Genomic DNA, 20473 nt, shown 5'->3' with positions numbered 1-20473 from the left:
ACGTGGCTAATAAGCAGCAGAGTCAGAATTCAAACTCAAGTCCCCTGACCTCAATGTTTAATCTTTTTTCCACAGTATCATCACCCTAGAAAGCTTAATAAATGTTTGCTAAATAAGAAGATGACTTTTGATAGAAGAAAAGAACACAGTGTTTAAGATAATTTCAGAGTCCTGGATTCATCCCCAAGAAAGTAGTTACAAGAGCATAGGCACATACATGGCTATTCATGTTTTTTGTTTTCCTAAAATGTCATACTGCCTTAATGAGATATGGCTCATTCTTATAAAGGCATAAATGTAACTTTATTAAAAACAAACAAAGCTTTCACAAGTTACAAGCCCCACCCCACCCCTCCTTCACACCCATACCCATTACTCACCAAGAGCACCCTGACAAACATCTGTTCGAGTAGCTCCACCAACAATAAACTGAGGGTCAGGACACAACTCCTAAAAGGAATTTGGTACAAACAAAACATCACAACATTTCCAGATGGTTAGGATGGAGGATATTTGAGGGATTTCTTTTCCTGCTCTTTGATACCCCAAAGTGAACAGGTTAATGAGCTGAAGAAAAATCTCATACATCATGGCAACATCCCAGTTATCCAGGTAGAAGATCAAAATATTCCTTAGCACCTAGTAAAGTGCTGGCCTCCTTGTAGATGCCCATTAAATGCTTCATGCTTATGATAATGCTTCTCAGTATGGTGATGGAAAAACTAGGAAAGCCAGGAAGTGCTATGTCTAGAGTCAACTAAAGAGTCAGTAAAAGACGACGGTTCAACCCCTGGGTCCTCTTCCTTCTAACTTTATGCAACCCTCCCACACACTCCCCATTGGCAACTAAGCTGTCTCTGTATTTCATAGCTTCATCGAAATGTCGTTCAGAAAATGTCTGAATAAATGAGCATTCTTCATTTATTCAGTCATTTATTGAACTTCTACTTGTATTTAGCATTATGTGAAATGCTATGGAAGAAGCGGAGGATACAAAAGAAATAGAAGAAAAAGTCTTTGCACTTAAGAAGTTTATAATGTAATTGGAGGAAAGAGCTATAACAAAGGTGGACCAACAAGAGCTTTGCTCCAGGGTGCTGAATTTAGAGGGTATCAAACTTAAGGGTTAACAACTAATGAACTATAAGCTTCTAGAGTGAAGGAACTGGCTCACCTTTGAGTTTGTGTCCCAGAACCTAACACAAGGCCAGGCTCATAGCTTGCACTTAATAAAATGCTTGTTGGTCAACAACACTTAAAGGTCTTTAGCAGGTAGAAATAACAGAGTTTAGCCTGAGTTAGCAATAATATTTAGTTAATATAGAAAGCTACAGAAGGTGAACTTGATTGGGCTCCTCCTTAGCTCCTCCTTAGCTCTAGGGTGTGTCTTTCTTTGGGTCTTCATCTCCATCTCCACTGAAATTCCCAGATTCTCCCCTCACCTCCCCTATATGAGCCCGTGCTTTATGCTGCTTGTAAGAGTACTTACATAGCACTTTAAGGTTTGCATTACAAATTATTACATCACAAATATTATCTCAGTTGATCCTCACAAGCACCCTATGAGGCAGGTGCTATTGTTAACCCCTATTTTACAGGTAAAGAAACTGAGGCATACAGAGGTTAAACAACTTACCCAAGGACACGTAGCTAGTAAATGTCTGAGGTTACCTTTAAACTCAGGTTTTCATGACTCCAAGTAGTAGTAATAGAAGTAGTTTTACTAGTAGCTAACATTTATGTGCAAGACATCGTATACTTTATAAATGTTATCACATTTGATCCTCACAACCACCAAATGAGATAGGTGCTATTATTACTCCAATTTTACAGATGAGGAAAGTAAGGCAGATATAAGTTAAGTAGCTTGCCCTAGTTAAGTGGCTGAAGTCTGATCCGAACTCAGATCTCCATCACTCCAGGCCTGGTGCTCTATCCACTGCGCCACTGAGTTGGCTGCACTAGGCTTAGTTTGTAGCATTTGACCTGAGTACAAAAATTCCTGGTCACGGTTCTTTTTGTAGAAAGACTTATCTAGATGAAACCAGTAGAGAACAAGAAAGGTACCGGTGACAAGGTAGATAAAATATGGGAAGGATATGGTACAGAAGAGTGATGGAACTCCAACTCGGGCACTTTCTTAATCTCTGTGACTTTGAGAAAGTCACTTAAGCTCTCTGGGCCTCAGGTTCCTCGTATATAATGGAAGGGAGCTTGACTCCAACATCCCTTCCAGCTGTAGGTCTATGGTACCATGATAAATGATGTCTATTAAGAGATTACACAGAAAAACCTAGGAGAGCAAAGGTATCATCCATTGGGCAAAAGAGAGCAAGGCCTACTCTGAAATATCTGAAAGAGAAGAAGGGTTAAGACAGAGGGTAAGCCCAATCAGCCAGTGTGCTCACAAGAAAGTCCTGGAGAACAGGGGGAAACCCCCCTTGCTTTTAATCAGTGGTATCCTGGAATACATCAAGGAACTGCTTTTCTACTTTTCTCCAAAGGAATGAAATACAGGGAGATAAAAGCAGATGGGAAAGCAGGGGGGGATGACGGAACTGAGGGCAGACACAAAAGAAGGGGTGGCCACCAGGACTCTGGATAGGAAGAGAAGTCTGCATTCGATGTGAAGAAGGAGCAACCAGTTCAGTAAACTAAGAAGTGCAGCAGTCACAGGATGTGAGAGAGTCAGGTCTTTGTGAGGAGACTGTGAAGGGAAGGCAGATTCTGGGGCCATTTCAGAGAAGTCACCATGAAGCAAATAGCTACTCGTGCTTCAAGACTTGGAAACTCTAAAGTATAATGATAGCTGGATTATTGCTTCCAGGTAACATAGTTAGAGGACATATCTTCTTCCTCTACACTACCATGACACTGTCCATAAAGAGAAGGAAACTGATCAGTTGCAGAATTTCCAGAGGAGAGTAACCAGAATGCTGAAGGACATTGAGTCCTTCTCATATAAGGATTAGTTGAAGGAATTTGGGGTATTCAGCCTAGAGAAGACTGAGATGGGAAATGATAGTTGCTATCAAATAGTTGAAGTCGCTGAAGATAAACAAAGTAAAATTCAGTCCTTGCCCACAAGGAGTTTAAAATCTAGAAGGAGATAAGGAAGGGGTGGGATATAAATTGGATGTCAGTTGACAATCTCGAGAGAGATGGTATGGGGAAGGATGGAATGCAAATCTAACGGGCAGATCCTCACAGGCTGACTTCAGTCCTCTAAATAATCCTCTTTGAAAATGGTTGTTTAGTCAGTTACAATACAAATATAAAAGTATTTATTGAAAAGAAGTGAAACATAGTACCATGAGAGACTGAAAGAAAAAAAAGTTCACTTCTAGCTAGGGAGATAAAGAAAGGTAATGCAAGGTGTGTTACATCTGATCCAAAGACGAAGAAAGGTGAAAAAGGTGAAAAGAAAGTTCAGATGGGAGAAGAGAGGGGTTTTTTTTTTTTAGGATTGGGGGTAATGAGGCCAGGAACAATAAACTCTTCTTGACAGCTTAGCAACATGGTGGGAAGAGAGAGACCTGACCTCCAAGTCAGGTTCCAAACCTGCCTCCAACACATACTGGCTTTGTGGTGCTGAGGAAACATCACATAACCTCATAGGGGAACAGTCTGACTGGGATACGAATTGGGCTAAGAAGAGAACCATGAGATGTGGCTGAAAAGACAGTTAGGAGCCAGATTGTAAAGGCTATTTCATGGATTATTATATAGATGACTTGTCAGCTCTAGGAAAAGCAGTGATCCCTTAGTTGACTGAGTAGTCTTATAACATGAACTTCTTTTCCTTCTTAAAAATAGCATCCCATACTAGTATATTAGGGATGGTTATAGACATAATCATAGGGTATCTTGATTTCAGCAAGGTATCTGATATGATCTCAGGACATCCTTCTGAAAAAGATAGACAAATATGTCCTGGATGATTAAATAATTAAATGATCTTCTAGCTAATTAAATAACCATATTCAAAGAGGATTATTTAGAGGGTTGGATGGTCTCTAGTGGTATACCACTGGGCTCTCTCTCTCCTAGTCAACATTTTTTATCAAAAGCATAAAAATCATTCTTATGATGTTTGTGGATAACACAAAATTGGAAAGAGAGACACTGTGATAGATGCAAGAATAAATTTCTAAATTATCTCAAGAGGTCTGAAACCAAAAGAATGAAATTTAGAAATGAAACATAAAAACCTACAGAATGGCATACTGGGTCTCAAAATCTAAAAGATTTGAATTCCAATCTCACCTATATACTGGCTATATGATACCAGGCAAGTCTTTAAACTCTGAGTGTCCCAGGTAATGCTAAGACTGTAAGTTGTAGGAAAAGTGTCCATCTGCATCAGAAGAGGGAATATTTACCAGGAGCTCTCTACATAATAATATCTAACATTTATACAGAGAATTAAGATTTACAACAAACTTTTCAAATATTATCCTATTTTATTCTCATAACAACCCTGAGAGGTAGGTACTATTATTATCCCCATTTTACAGATAAGAAAACTGAGGCAGAGGTTAAATGACTCTCAAGTCACACAGCTAGTAAATGTCTAAAGCCAGATTTGAATTCAGTTCCTCCTGGCTCTTTGTCCAGAACTCTATCTGCTATGCCACCAGCTACATGGATGAAACTACAGGTCTGGCTAAATTTTAAAAAAAATTTAAGACTTCTTTATAAAGACTATCTCTGCTTTTCTATTTGTATCTCCAGCACTTACTTAGCATAGTGATTTTCATATTGTATCTGTTGTGGTATTGTTCAGTCATTTCAGTAGTGACTGACTCTTCATGATCCCATTTGGGGTTTTCTTGGCAAAGATACTGGAATGGTTTGCCGTTTCCTTCTCCAGCTCCTTTTACAGAAGAGAAAACTGAGACAAACAGGGTTAAATGACTTGCCCAGGGTCACACAGCTAGTGTCTGAGACCAGATTTGAATTCAGGAAGAGGAATCTTTCTGACTCCGGACTAAGCACTCTATCCACTGCTCCACCTAGCTACTAATATTATAAGCACTTAATAACTGCCTTTTCATTCATTCATTCAAGAAAAAATATTCTACAAACACAGGATTGGAGAATTCAGGCTGGGCAGTAGTCCATGTGAAAAAGACTAAGGGTCTTTGACCACAAGCTCCATGTGAGTCAATAACATGATGTGGTTGATAACAAAGATAAAGCTACCATGCGGAGACAGAGCTTGTCGTACCAGCTAAGGTTGCTGACCCACTCCCAGGTGTCAGTATTGGCAAATATTGAGTTATTACTGAGTTTATTCTGTTTATTCATTTGCTCTTTCTAAGAAGGCAGCCAAGGAATCACAAGAAAAGTATTAGATTGGGAATCAGAAAATCTGGGTCCTAACTCCAGCTCTGCCTCTAATTTTCTGTTACTTTGGGCAAGGCATTTCTCATTGAGCCTTAATTCTCCTACCTGTAAAATAAAGCCATCTGGACCAAAGGATCTACAAGAATCCTCCCAGGTCGAATAGCTTGCGATTCTGCAGATGCTTCTTCCCACTGCCCTTCACCCCTACCCCCCACCCCATACAGACACCTAGGCTACATGTGACATCCCTGGATACCCTTGGGTTCCAAGAGATGTCAGGGAGATAGGGAGGCAGAGAGCTATTTCTCTCTTTCTTTCCTTCTAACTCCCCAAGCCCAGCCCTACCCCACTCCCAGCTTTTCTGACTCCAGCAGGCAGGCCCAATGATCTCCATTATTCTGCAGACATGTCCTCCCTCCTGTCTCTCTGCATCTCTCCTTGAAATCAATAGGATGTTTAATCACCAAAAAATGGACTTTGACTTTAGAGCTGAGTTCCATTGATTGGGCCTGAGCAGACACCCCTTCACGCTGTGCATTATTCAGACACCAAAAGCATTAGGCTGTGTGCTAATTCTGCAGAGCTTCCAGAAAGGCAAGTGAGTAAAAGATTTGGAGAAAGGGTTCAGCAAATACTCCTCTGTTTCTGAATAGACCTATGGTGTCTCTGGGTCAGGAATTTTCTTCTTCTATACAACCAGCAACCAGTGGAAATAGGGAACCAAGATGATTCAGTCATCTCTACAAGAGTACAAGGTATATACACAAAGAGTCCTGTCAAAAAAGGAAAGAAAACCCTCCCTTTCCTATTCTGGGCATCTGTACCATTGAGATCCTCCTAAAGCAAGAGTTCTTAACCTGGAGTCCATAGCTCCCCAAGGTGTCTGTAGATGGATTTCAGGGGATCTGTGAACTTGAGTGGGGAAAAATTACACCTTTATTTTCACTAAGCTCTGACTAAAAGTTAGTATTGCCTCCCATTATGAATATAAGCAAGAAGATAGCATTCTAAAAAAGGTCTCTAGCAGGGGTGGGGAACCTGCAACTGTAAGGCTACATGTGGCCCTTTAAGTCCTCAAGTGTAGCTCTTTGATTGAATCCTAATCCCCTTAATAAAAGAATTTGTTCTGTAAAACTTGGATTCAATCAAAAGGCTGCACACAAGGACCTAAAAGGCCACATGTGGCCTCGAGACCACAGGTTCCCCACCCCTAGTCTATAGTGTTCACCAGTCTCCCAAAGGGGTCTATGATGCAACCAAAGGTCAAGAATCACTAGCCTGGAAGATAGAAAGATCTTAGTATGGACAAAATAATTCTCTTCCTCTGAAGTGGAGAACAAGGCTAATGTGTCAGCATAGATTTCCTCACCCTCCTCCACCTCCAAACTTAAAGACAAGCAGAAATAACCAGCAGGGCAGGGAAACCAAATTTTGCTATTTCAGAGAAAACGTGACTTCATACGAGCATTATGCTTTATTTATCTGCTGAGAGGGCAAAAATATATCCATTCAGTCTGCCTCATCTCCATTCCCCCTAAGGCAGATGAAAATAAACATCCTTGTGTGAACCAGGATGAAGAGCCACATTTGGGCAGCTCTCTTGAAACCCTAGGAGGCCAAAAAGATAAGAATGAACTGGAGAGAGCACCAAACGTGATGCTATACGGCAGCTCCCTCGCTCCCAAGAAGTTCGTGACTGTTCCCAAACTCTTTCATCCTTCTGCCACTCTAAGAGATGAGCTACATGTCATGGCCAGCCCTGGCCCCTCTTCCTGGTCATTTTAATAGATCAAAGAACTTACATGGAGATAAAGGCACTAAGGAACAGAAGAGACACTCACCCAGAGTCACATAGCCTATCAATAACGGAGCTAGGAAAAACATCTGTGTCTTCCTGGTCTCCTGGCTACATCTGCATTAGATCAGTCTGCAAGTTTGGGGATGCAAAACCTATATCCTTTAAAATGAGCTTTAGGCAATGCCCAGCATAAAACCCTGCATGTAGCAAACATTCAATAATTATTTATTGGTCATGGATGAGGAAGTGGTTAAGGTTTTATTTATTCAGTAAACATTTGTAACCTACAAGGCACAATGGTTTCTTCAGTCATCCCTAACCTGGCCCCATGGTTCTACTGTCCTTTCCTGTGGATTTCAGTAAGCAGTGCAGTGGTGAGCACAAAACTCCTCAGATGGAGGTCAGCTGGACTGCTGGCCATTCCCCGTACATGAGTTCCATGCCCACTGTCTGGAATGTCCCCCTCATGTTGCCTCCTATTTATCCTACATTTGCTTGTTCTTCCATAGTTGTTTGCACATTGTCTCCCCCATTAAATGGTGAGCTCCTTGAGGGCAGGGACAGTCCTTTGCCTTTCTTTGTATCTGTATGTGTATATACTTTGCATCCTTGAGGATAAGGGCTGTCTCTTGCCTATTTTTTTTTCTTTTGCCTTTTGCCTTTTTCCATCCCCAGAGCTTAGCACAGTTCCTGACGTACAGTAGGTCCTTAATAGATGTTAAACTGAGTAACTGAATTAAGTGCCCTGACTTCATTCATATTCAATAAAATCAAAGTCAAAACTCAGCTCAGATAACTAGCTTTTTCATAATCTCTCAGATGGTTAGAATTCTCTTCCTATTACAATTGCTTCATATAACTTTGTATCTGCTTTATATTTATTTAGCTACACACATGTTGAACTGCTACATAGAATATAAATTCATGAGAGCAGGGACTATTTTGTCTTTGTCTCCCTACTGCACAGAAAAGGCATTTAATAAATGCTTTTGACTTCGAGAAAAGAGAATTCGTCCTACAGCCAGGAAAACCTGGGATCAAGTCCCTTCTCTGAATGTCACTTAACATCTGAGTGGCCTCAAGCAACTGTAGCACATAAATTGTGGAACGGCTGCCCATCTGCAATAGAGGAAGGAATTTCCTCACCAGGATTTCCCTATAACCATAAAAACAACACTAATAACCATACTGTCTTGTAGCTATCATAGTCACCAAAAACATCCACACTCATTATAAATGAAGAAATAATTTTGATAGAATGGGCAACATGGTTGCCCTAATATTGTCATAATATCTTAGGAACTGCAAAAGAAGGAAGAGGGATTTAGTTCTTAATCCTTTTAAGAGATTTAACCCCTATCACTTGGTTAACTGGTCTTCTTCTGGGCAAGTTTTCTCTCATATCCCTTGATGCTCTGGGTATTCTAAAAACCATGTGTAAATCTGTGGTTTCCAATTATGTAAATCAGTGAGCTTTACTCACACCTTAAACATCTCCAAAAGTTTCAAAGGTGTTGTGAAATTCTTAAAAAGATGAAAACAAATGACTGCTGCAGTAACATGAAGACAGAGGGGAAGGGAACAGCCTACGCTAAGCTATTCTCATTGTCCCTTTCACTTAATTAATTACCAAGAAATAGTGGTGGTGACTTCAGTCTCCTACCAGTAGATCCAGAAGCTTCTAAAGTCCTAGTTTCCTTCTCCTTATGCAACGTGCCCCAACGAAGCAATTTGGTATAACTGAAAGAGTATCTATATCTTGGAGCCGGGAAAGAACTGAATTTAAATCTTACCTTTGACACTTACTAGCTGCATGGCCAGTCAATTAACACCTTGGAGCCTCAGTCTCCTCAATTGTAAAGTGAGGATAAGAATAGCAGAAGTACTTACCTCACACATTGTTATGAAGATCAAATGAGATGATGGTTGTAAAGTGTTCTATAAATGTCAGCTATTATTACCATGTTGCCAGAAGGCAACAAAGGTGTTAGTCAGCTAAATGAAAAGGCCCAAGTCCTGGGCTGCCTCCTCCTTTCTTCTCCATCTCTTAATTTCATGGGAGGGGGTGGAGAAGAGGGAGGGAAGGGGGGGAGGGGAATCTGAATGACACAATAGGGGCTATCCCAGTTTCTATTAATCAGTGACCTGTCCAGTATGTGCAGTAATATAATGATAATTTGCATATTTAATCATGCCCTAAAGATTTCCACAAAGGCTAAACTTACAGTACCCCCACCCCAGGTGATCTTGGTTTGATTTGTTCAATGGGATATTCATCTGGTAGGTTTCACAGGCTCATAGATTTAGAGCTGGAAGAGAACTCAGAGGCTATTCAGTAGAAACTGTAGAGACAGAACTGATCCCCAGGAAGATTAAGAGATTTATCTAAAGTCACCATAGGGAGTAACCATCAAAGGTAAGATTTTAACCCAGGTCCTCTAACTCCAAAGCTAGTATTTTCCCATTGTACTGACACTGGAGGAATAATGGAAGGAAGGAAGGGAGGGAGGGAGGAAGAAAGGAAGAGAAGGAGGGAAGAAGGGAGGGAGGGAGGGAGGAAGGAAGGAAGGGAATGAGAGAGGAGAATGAAAGGAAAGAAAGGAAGGGAAAGAAGGAAGGAAGAAGGGAGGGAAAAGAAGGGAGGAAGAAAGCAGACATGTTTAACTGTGTGGTCATGGAGCATTCTGATCTTAAACAACGGCCCCTCGTGCAGAACAGTAAAATGCATCCACTTCCTAGCTGGAGCTATAGTCTCCCCTTTCTCCTCTCCTCCTCTCCCCTCCACTTTGTTAAGTCATTTCCAATGAATCCATGTCCTTACCGTGGGCCGTTTCCAGACAATCCCTTGGGTTCGAGGAGAATATGGCCCCAGATCCTTGTATCCCAAAGCTAAGGAACAAGCTGGGAATTCTGGGTCCTTAAATAGAGTCCCTGTCTCCAAGCACTGTTTCCTTAAGATCTCATAGTCCTGGCCCAGGTATTTCACAGCATTCTGGCTGGAACCCAATCCCTCAGCCATGGCATGCTGCTGTTTTGATAGTCTTCCTGCCATAGCCGCCATAGCTGTTCCCTTGACTCAGAGGCAAAGTGAGAGGGAAGAAGGAAGGAAGGTTCCTATGTGGTGCTCCAAGCTCTATCCCACTAGGAACCAAGAGGAGGTTATAAAGTAGCACCCAGGTAAAGGTGGAGCAAGATACATTATCTTCTGGCAACCAATCTGGAGAGGAGTGAGTCAATTCCAAGGCATCCCAAGAGCAAATATGTACCCAAGGCAAGAGGAAGAAGAGAGCCAGGCTGTGGATGGATCCATGAGCTCCATCTTCCAGGACCTCCATCCTACTAATTAGTCAGAGAAGTGTTTAGGACTCTTATTTATTCTGTTAAATAAAAGCTCCTAGGTACCACTTCCTTCTCCTTAGAAGACAGCCTTGCACCACCGGCAGTTTCCCCACTGCCTGACATGAACAACAGCAGTGGGAGACAGGCTTTCAGGAGGAAATCAAACTGGTTTTTCCAAGAATGGACTCACCCTAAACATTATTATGTGGATAAACTCAGGGAAGGGACGTGCCAATGAGTTCAGCAAAGTAAATACAGCAAGAGGGACACTTTCCTCTAATTTTCCTCAGGGGCACAAAGAATACTGAATTTTGAGTCAAAGATTCAGGTCCCAGGTCTTTAATTTACTTGACACTTGAGCAAGTCAATTACCTTCTCAGAGCCTCAGTTTCCAAACTGGGGATGGGGGAGGGAGAGGGGGAAAGGTATAATAAATACTTGAATATATTCCTCCTGCTGGGGTTATTGTAAGAAAAGTGCTTCAAACTCCAAATACTCACTATATAAATGTGTTATTATTACTATTCACAGCAATTAGAGCTGCCAGAGATCGTAGATATTACTTAGTCCAAGACCTTCATTTTACAGATAATGAAACTGAAGGAAACTGAAGCGCAGACTTGCCCAAGATGGCACAAGTAGTAAGTATGAAAGAGCCAGGGTTCAAACCCAGATTCCCTCATACCAGATCAGTGTACTTTCCACTAAACCATCCTGCCCCTTATTAAAAAGAGCGGCTTGAAGAGCGACTAGCTGACACAGTGGACAGAGTGCCAGGCTTGAAGTCAGGAAGTCAGGAAGACCTGAATTCAAATCCAAACTCAGACACTTACTAGCAGTGTGACCCTGGGTAAGTCATTTTTGTCTCAGTTTCCTCATCTATAAAATGAGCCTGAGAAGGAAATGACTGTTCCATGAACAAGTCATTCCATCTCTAGTCTCTAAGCACTTTCTTCATAGCTGAAATGCTCTCCTTCCTCATTTGCACCTCCTGCCTTCCCTGGCTTTCTCTGAGTTCCAGCTAAAGTCCCATCTTCTACGAGGAGCCTTTCCCAAACCCTCTGAGTTAGAGTGGCTTCTCTCTCTTATTTATTTCCTGTTTATCCTACATATAGCTTGTTTGCACATATGTGTTTGCTTATTGTCTCTCCCTTTTAGATTGTAAAACTCCTCGAGGGCAGGGACTATCTTTTGCCCCCTGTTTCTATCCTTTATTCTATTCAGAGTTCATCCACAGTGCCTGGCACATAGTAGGTGCTTAATCAATGTTTATTCATTGACCCATGTTAGAATCCAAGCTCCTTCAGGGCAGGGGCTATTTTGCCCTTCTTTGTATCTCCACCACTTAGCACAATGCCTAGCACATAGGAAGCACTTAATAAAAATTGTTGAGTGATTTACTGATAGCACTTTGCCTTAGAATGTCATGTAATTTTGCATATTATTGTTGTAAAAGAAAGAGACCCCACAAAGAGAGTGGACCCCACATGGAGAGGCCTGTAGTTGTGTGTAACACAACAGGAGGAAGAACACATATCTCTAGCTTCTTCTCCTCCCCCCACTTCTCAAAGGAAGACTTTCATTCCTGCCAAGAGAGGACGCAAGAAAGGGGTTGAGGCCAGAGGCCACCACTTCACTCTACTCAGAAGGACAGACAGTACCAGGTTAGAATTATATCTCTAATATTATTAGCCTAGGGGCTATGATCTCCTATAGGGAGTTTTTCTAATCCCCTTCATTGTTAGTTCCTTTACCCTCCCTCAGATGAGCACACATATACTTCTGTTTTAATATTACGTCCCTGAGAAGACTGTAAACTTCTTGAAAGAAGACAGTTTTTAATTTTGCCTTTCTTGTTCGGTCCTTTTTCAAACATGTCTGACTCTTCGTGATTCCATTTGGGGTTTACTTGGCAAAGATGCTGGAGTGGTTTTCCATTTCCTTCTTCGATCCATTTAAAGATGAGGAAATTGTGGCAATCAAGGTTAAGTGACTTGCCCAGGGTCACATAGTTAGTCATAAGTGCCTGAGGTCAGATTTGAACTCAGGAAGATGAGTCTTCTTGACTCCAAGCCCGGTGCTCTATCCACTCACCACCTAACTGCCCTTCAAGTATCTGAACTATCCATATAAAGGGAATTAGATTTGTTCCGTTTGTCTACAGAGGGCAGAAATGAGACCAAGGATGAAACGTTCAAAGAGGCGGCTATGGGCTTGAGGGTTTCCTTAATGAGGCCTTCAAGTAAAGGCTGGTGTAGAAGGAATCACTTTTCAGGTAACAGTTGGACTAGTCTGAAATTCTGCTACTCTCTAATTCCCATCAACACAGCTTCCCCCACTCCCACCCCTATGGAGATGGAAAGTAAAAAGAAACCACAGAAGGCAGAGTAGGGGAAAACAAAAGAAAAGCCATTTTCTCCCTGCAGGGAACAGAAAAGGAGAGAGGGAAAGTGCTGACTCCAAACATTTGCAAAATAGCCCCAGGCATTTGCCTCTCTCCAAATGTCAGGAAGTTTGCCCACCACTGTTTACAAGAGCCACTGAGACCATTCTCTGGCCTTCTCTTTCTAAAAGCCTGAAGCAGTCATACAAGCACTGTGGAACCCGACTTCAACAGGACTTTTTTCTTTTACATAAAAAGAGACCATGTTCTATTAGCTATGTTTATACAATTCTCTGACGCTCGCCTCTTGCATGTGCCCCCTCCACAGACATTCTTTCAGGCCCCATAAACACCACAGCTGTCTTTTCACCTACACCTATAAACACGTCCAACATCTCCCAAATATATATATAATACAATATATATAAAATATAAGCATCTTCCAAAAACCTTTCCTGGATCCATCCACTCATCCCTAGGAGCCACTTTCCTCTCTGTCTTCTCCCTTTTCTACCTTCTTGCTGTCATTCATCCTGTGTTCTCTAAAAGCACCAAAGACGTCAGGAGGGTGATGTTTTGACTTACAAGTGTTTTGGATTTAAATGAGAGGCAAAGTCATCAGTCTCAATTTTTCCTCAAGAGTCAATGGAGTCCAGTGGCAAATCATAAGTCAAGACAACTCAGGAAAGGTGTGTCTGTTTTGGGGCGGGGGTGGCAGGGTTATTAAGGTTATTAAGGGATTTTAATGGCGAACAAAGGATTCTGTGTTGTGATGACCCAGCCCCTTTTCTACTTAAATTCCATGAGAAGGCTGAGATTGTCTATGACTGATGCTTACACTTCCTTTCCTCTCCCTTCTTAAATCTCCAAGGTTTAGTCTCATGATTCAACTGCAATGGCTCTTTCCAATGACATCTTCATTGCCAAGGTCTTCCATGGTCTTTTCTCATCCCTTTTCACTTCTCTTCAGCCTGTGACACTATTGTGTCACTGCTCTATAGGTTTCTGTGACACCACTCTTGTCTCATTCTGTTCCTACCTGTATGGCCACTCCTCAGTCTCCTTTGCTGGATCTTCATCCAGGCCACAACCTATAAAGGTGAATGTCCCTCCAAATCTCTTTCCCCCCTATATTATTTCACTTGATGATCTCCTTGGTGATCCTAATAGATTCAACCTAGTCTGTCAACAAGCATTTATGAAGTGCCTATTACAGTCCCTGTGCTAAGCTCAGTACAGAAACAGAGACAAACGTCACTTCAAGGAGCTCACGATCTAATGGAGGAGACACCAAGCAAACAAACATATACAAACAAGCTATATGGAGGATAAATAGGAAATAATGGAAAAAATACAAAATAAAGCAATATGGAGGATAAATAGAAAATAATTAATGGAAAAAAATACAAAATAAATGAGATTGGTTAGGAAAGGCTTCCTGTAGGAAGGTAGGGTTTTGGTTGGAACTTGAAGGAAGCCAGGGAAGACAGGAGCAGGGAGAGTATCCCAGAAATGGGAAATAACCAAAGAAAATGCAGTAGAGAGACAGAGTGTCTTGTTCAAGGAACAGCAAAGAGGTCAGTGTCACAGAACAACAGTAGAATACTTGCCGGTAAGTACAGTGTTAGAAGACTGGAAAGGTGTGTCCGTTTTGGGGTGGGGGTGGCAGGGTTATTAAGGTTATTAAGGGATTTTAATGGCAAGCAAAAGATTCTGTGTTTTATCCTGGAGAAGCCACTGGAATTCATTGAGTAGGAAGCCAACATAGCTGGACCTGCTCTTTAGGAAAATCACTTTGGCAGCTGAATGAAGGAGATTTGCTGGCAGCATAACGCTGAGTAAGTCATTCAACCTGTTTGCCTCAGTTTCCTCAACAGTAAAATGTGGATAATAATAGCATTGACCTCCCCACTCCCACCCGAGATTGTTGTGAAAACTGAGTAAGAGATTTATAAAGCACTTAGCAGGGTGCCTGGCATATAGTAGACATTTAATAAATGTTAGTTGAATGACTAACTTTTGCATGCTGGGGTCATTAAATGGAAATACCTCTCCGGAATCATTTCTCATCTTCAGTCACTAGACTGATCCCAACATTCTAAGAGTGATGTCCAGAGTTTAAAGTAAGAAAATCTTTGGTGTACTGTGTACAGAGTAACAGCAATTAAGTTAAGTGGTCAGCAGTGGATGACTTGGCTATTCTGAGCAATACAATGATCCAAGATAACTCTGAAGGACTTAGGATGAAAAATGCTGCCCATCCCCAGAGAGAACTGATGGTGACTGAACACAGATTGAAGCCTACTTTTTTTACTTTCTTTATTTTTCTTGAGGGACGAAGGAAGAAAATTTGGAATTTTAAGTTTTAAGAACAAATGTTAAAAATTATCTTTGAATGTAACTGAGGAAAAATAAAACAAATAAATTATAAGAAGAATAATCTTTGAAAGGATGATATAAAGGGGAAAGATTACCCATGAAGCTTTGGGCATAAACAGCAGGAGACCAGCTGACTAATGATAAGAGGATGCTCTGATCCTCTCTCAGAGGTCTCATCCTCCTTTCCCAGGACATTCTATTTCACTGGGGTTTTTTCTCCTTGTTCAATATCATCCTCACAGAGAGAGTGAGTCAATCTTCTTGTCCAAAGAAATTTTTACCAGTTCACAGATATTTGTGGGCTTCACACACACTTAACAGAGTTTGACTCATTTTATCCAAGCTATGGATACCCTCTCTATCATACCACCTCTTCCCCCATGTTTGCTCCTTAACCTCTGTGCCTTCATTTCCCCTGCTATAAAATAGTGATGAAAAAACTGGTGCTACCTGTCTCACATGAAGGCAATTCTGTATGGTACAAAGTATCCTAGCCCCAGAGTCAGAGCATCTGGGTTTAAATCCCACTTTTAATACTTAATAACTCTGTAGTCTTGAACAAGTCACTTTTCATCCCTATGTGTCAGTTTCCTCACCAACCAATCAAATGAATGTTTTGGCACAGATGGCTCTGAGGTAGGTATTCCTTTAAATCTATGGCACTTTGGCTTGTAGTAGGAAAAGTATTTTAACCACATTACATAAATATTAATATTACATAAACATGTTATAACTATTCAGGCTTTCCCAGGGGCATTACACTCATAGGATCATAGATTTAGACCTGAAAGTAACCTCTGACATCACCCAGCCCAGATATGTCAAACAAGCGACCTGAAGCCCAAACTAGATTAAAATGTAATTGAGAAATAGTTAACCAAATAAATAAAAATACAATAAGACACAGATAATATTATATTTTAAAATTAAGTCGCTATGTGGCTCCCAGGGATCTTTATGTGTGATTTAGGGGCCCCCTTTTCTACTTGAATTTGATACTACTGATCTAATCCAACCATCTCAGATAAAGCAACTGAGGCCCAGACAGTTTAATTTGCTTAAAATTACCAATTTTGGTAAGTGACAAAACTAGGATTTATACCCAGTTCCTCTGACTCTGAATCCAGTACTGTTTCTGCACCATGCTGCCCCCTAGAGGATTTTTCTCTCCTATGAATTCTCCAAGGTTACGTAACACATGAAAAGTTAGGAGATCATAGAAACCTCTAAGAGACCTTAGAGGTCATCTGGTCCAATTCCTTTCCTTTTTTACAAATGAGAGAACTGCACTTGGAATTGTAGAAGACCTTGTTTCAAATTCTTTTCCAGACAATTACTTTGCATGTGACCATGGATGGATGGGTCACTTCATCTTTCTGAGTCTGTTTCCTCATTTCTAAAACAGGAATAGTAATAGTTGTGCTAACAATTTCACAGAATTCATGTAAGAAAGGTGTTACATAAACCTTAAGGCGCACCATAAGCTTGAGTTGTTATTGTTATTAATCATTAGTATATGTATTATTACCACAACACTACACTAAGGGAACACAAAAAACCTGCAGGCAGTAGATTTACTGCTTCCCCCAGCTGATATGCTAATTCCCAGTAAACATAAAACTAAACAAAGGAAAATGAAGAGTTTGATTTATTTTAGGTCTACGGCTTGGGGTTTTTTTTAGACTCTGTGTCTGATTTGGGGGTTCCCTGGGCATATAAACATGCTGCTAAATTTTCTCATTTTTTTCTACCCACAGCATTTGCAAGCTAATTTTATACAGATGAGTTGCCATGGACCAGACTAATCCAATCCAATCAGCCACATTGATTGATAAGAAATTATTGTGGGGACAATCAATAGACATTTACTAAGCACCTGCTATGGACCAGGCAACCACTCCCTGCTCTCAAGGAGCTTACAATCCAGTAGGGGAAGACTACACAAAAAGGGAGCTATAAAGGGGGAGGGAGGAAAATAAGTCTACAGTCTGGTAGAAAATGAAGGGGTAGTGGAAAGAGCACTCAACTTCATATCAGATGACCAGTAGAATCTCCACCACCACCATTTACTAGCTGAGCAATCTTGAATAAACACTTAGCCTCCAGGACTTCAGTTTTTCCATGTGTAAAATGGAGATAAGTAATTCTTATACTACCTACCCCACAGAGTTGTGAAGATTGAAAGACAGAAAGCACTTTTGTCCTCCTATTTCAGTCCTGTTCAACTCTTCATGACCTGATTTGAGGTTTTCTTGGCAAAGATAGGGGAATGGTTTGCCATTTTTTCTCCAGCTCATTTTACAGATGAGGAAATTGAAACAAACAGGGTCAAGTGACTTGCCCAGGGTCACACAACTAGTAAGTGTCAAGCCAGATTTGAACTCAGGAAAATGAGTCTCCATCTCCATCCACTGTACCACCTAGCTACCCTAAAGAACTATAAAAAGATGAACTATTATAATGACTATCTCCCTGGACTCCATCTTATGTCCTTGTTCCCAATTGCACTGCCCTACCTAACTGGGCTAATTAACATTAAAGTGTTGAAGATCTCAACCTTTCTTCTCTTTCTGTACGAGGAGATACAGTGTTAATACAGCTGGTCAATTTCCTTATTAATAAAGTGTCTCCCTTGGGGCTGCTCTTTTCCCACCCCACCTGCCTAAATTTACCTCACACAGCCTCCCTCCCAGTTGCTTGGATAGAGATACCTCTTATCTATCTAGGCTGGTGGCAAACTCAGTAAATAAGACTCATTTACTCAGGCAGGAGGGGAAAAAAATCAGAAGATTTTAAAGAGTTCCCTGCTCTAAAGAAGCTTACCATTTACAGGTAGACAGCTGAGAGCCCACATCTCTGCAGACAGACACCCGGGGTGAAATAGCCTGCTTCTCACTGCCACTGTCAGCCTAGATAGGTTCCTTTCACTGACAGCAACGCAAGGAACAGTCAATGCCAGCTCTCTGACAGAGAGGAAGTCTCAAAAACCCATTACAGGAGCTTGGGAGATTATATGGCAATTCTCAGTTCTGTCTCCTGGCTGGTAAGACCTCCATAATGGGAAACTTTCTCAGCACAAGACCTGCTTTAATGAAGTGCCCTCCTTTTTCCTTGAAAGTCAAATCAGAGCTCCTAGCTGCCCTCTGTGTCCATTCTGACCATTGTTATGCACAGGCTAACTCCTCCTGGCCATAATGTCCAATTTTATGCCATCACTTCAGCTCCTGGGGGATCTGGGATTTCATCAGCAAATCCCTCTCATCACTGCAGCAGCAAAGATAAATCATAAGATCATAGATTTAGGGTAGAGAGATCAGCGGATCCAAACCCTTCTCATCATTTGTAACCTGATTCTATCCTACCTTTCCAGAGTTACTAGACATTATTCCCTTCAGGAGCTCTGTTTTCCAGCCAAATTGGCTAAATATTTTTCACACATGGCTTTCCATTTACCGACTCCAGGAACAGATTATTCTGCATGCCTGGAATGCACTCCATCTCCTTCACCTCTAAGAATCCCTAGCTCCCTTCAAGGTCCAGCTCACATGCTATCTCCTATATTTGGTCTTTCATCTCACACACACACACACACACACACACACACACACATACACACACACACACACACACATTGATCTCTTCCAACCAAATGTCTTTGTATTTATTTTGAATGTCTTTTGTATTTATTTATATGTGTATATATATAGTTTCACTCTAATAGAGTGAAGATGGAAAGAAGGAAGGGAATAGGCATTTATTAAATGGCTACTATGCTCTAGGTTCTGTGTTAAGCACTTTTACAAATACTATCTCATTTGATGCCCATAAAAACCCTGGAAGTAAGTATTATCATCTGCATTTTACAGTTATGGAAACTGCGGCAAAGGTTGTGACTTGCCCAGGGTCACACAGGGGTAGGGAACCTTTGGCCTCCAGGCCAGGTGTGACGCTCTAGGTCCTCAAATGCAATCCTTTGACAGAGTCCAAACTTCTGGATTCCATCAAAGGACCACACTTGAGGACCTAGACAGCCACATGTGGCCTTGAGGCAGCAGATTCCCCACCTTGGAGGCAATATTTGAATCCAGATCTTCCTGACTCCACTGTCCCATCTAGCTGCCTCTCAGGGTCAAAGTATATGGAGTCCAAGGACTTGGGTTAGAATCCTGACTCCACTTCTTACTTATGTGACTTGGACAAATCACTTAACTTTCCAGGGATTCAGTTTCCTCATCTGTAAAATGAGAGATTTGGAATAAATGATCTCTAAGGAAATCTTCTAGCTCTAAATTAATGATCCTTTTGTCCTGTTGCAGCTAGTGACGGTCAGTATGTGCAATGTGCTGTGGAAGTTTGGTAAACCTGCTCCTGGGCATGAATCATGAATCATTCTAATTGACTGCTGAGCCAGAATCGAGTGTTACCTACAAAAGGTTTGAATGAACTGCTTTCAACTTCTGAGAGCATCCCTTAAGAGCTACCATAGATGGACATGAAACAAACCTCTATTTCTTGTCTCTATTGTATTTCTTCTTTCCTGAACTAAGGTGACTATCCCCAGATAGTGACAGTGGAGAATCAGACAAGTTTATGACCTTGTGAGCTTTGAAAGTCTGGAGGAACCATCAAAAGTCCAGTAACTGGAGCTGGTCACAGTCTGCCAGTAACCATACTCAGAAGTAAAAATGTCAATAACCCCTCTAAGTTTGAATCCACTTTCCCAAGAGATTGAATGTGTATGTAGAGGGGAGAGTGAGCCCTGGTATGTGAGGATGTTACTGCACTTTGTTTTCTGTCTACTATACTTGACTGTTGCTCTGGCCATCTCTGAAATCCCACATGCAGTTTTCAAAAAATTCAATTTAGCAAAACTCATTATAATTCTGTGACAAGAAGAAGAAGAAAGAGAGGAAGAAAGAAGATAAAGCAAAAGTCTCTCTTCCAGGCTCCCTTCCTCCAATTTCAGACCTGATGTCAAGAATATCGCAAAAAGGATATTTAAAAAATGATGGTCAGTGAAGTATCTGCTCCCAAAAAGTCTTTTTCTCAGCAAGGTGACCCAGTATGCAAGATCTGGAGTCAGAAATGCCTGAGTGCTAATCCTACCTCAGACACTTAATGTCTCTGACCCTGGGTAAACCACTTACCCTCTCTCAGCCTCAGCTTCTCATCTGTAAAATGGGGGTAATAACTGCACCTACCTCCCAAGATTTCTGTAAGGATCA

General features: G+C 41.3%; 1 protein-coding gene across 1 annotated transcript in view; it reads right to left on the bottom strand.

Annotated features, from left to right (window-relative positions):
* LOC140529237 (calpain-8-like) overlaps positions 1–10587 on the bottom strand; it is a 114218-nt gene extending 103631 nt beyond the window's left edge. Inside the window, exons 1-2 of the mRNA XM_072647738.1 lie at positions 9969–10587; positions 381–450 (exon numbers count right to left, since the gene is read on the bottom strand). Coding sequence (XP_072503839.1) covers positions 381–450; positions 9969–10208 — 310 coding nt within the window. The 5' untranslated portion in view covers positions 10209–10587. The remainder of the gene's footprint in view (positions 1–380; positions 451–9968) is intronic.
* Positions 10588–20473: the final 9886 nt, after the last annotated feature.

The sequence above is a fragment of the Notamacropus eugenii genome, chromosome 2 (assembly GCF_028372415.1).
Source record: "Notamacropus eugenii isolate mMacEug1 chromosome 2, mMacEug1.pri_v2, whole genome shotgun sequence".
Lineage (NCBI taxonomy): Eukaryota > Metazoa > Chordata > Mammalia > Diprotodontia > Macropodidae > Notamacropus > Notamacropus eugenii.
The sequence above is the reverse complement of the archived record's forward strand: the minus strand, read 5'-3'. Positions and strand labels throughout refer to the sequence as shown.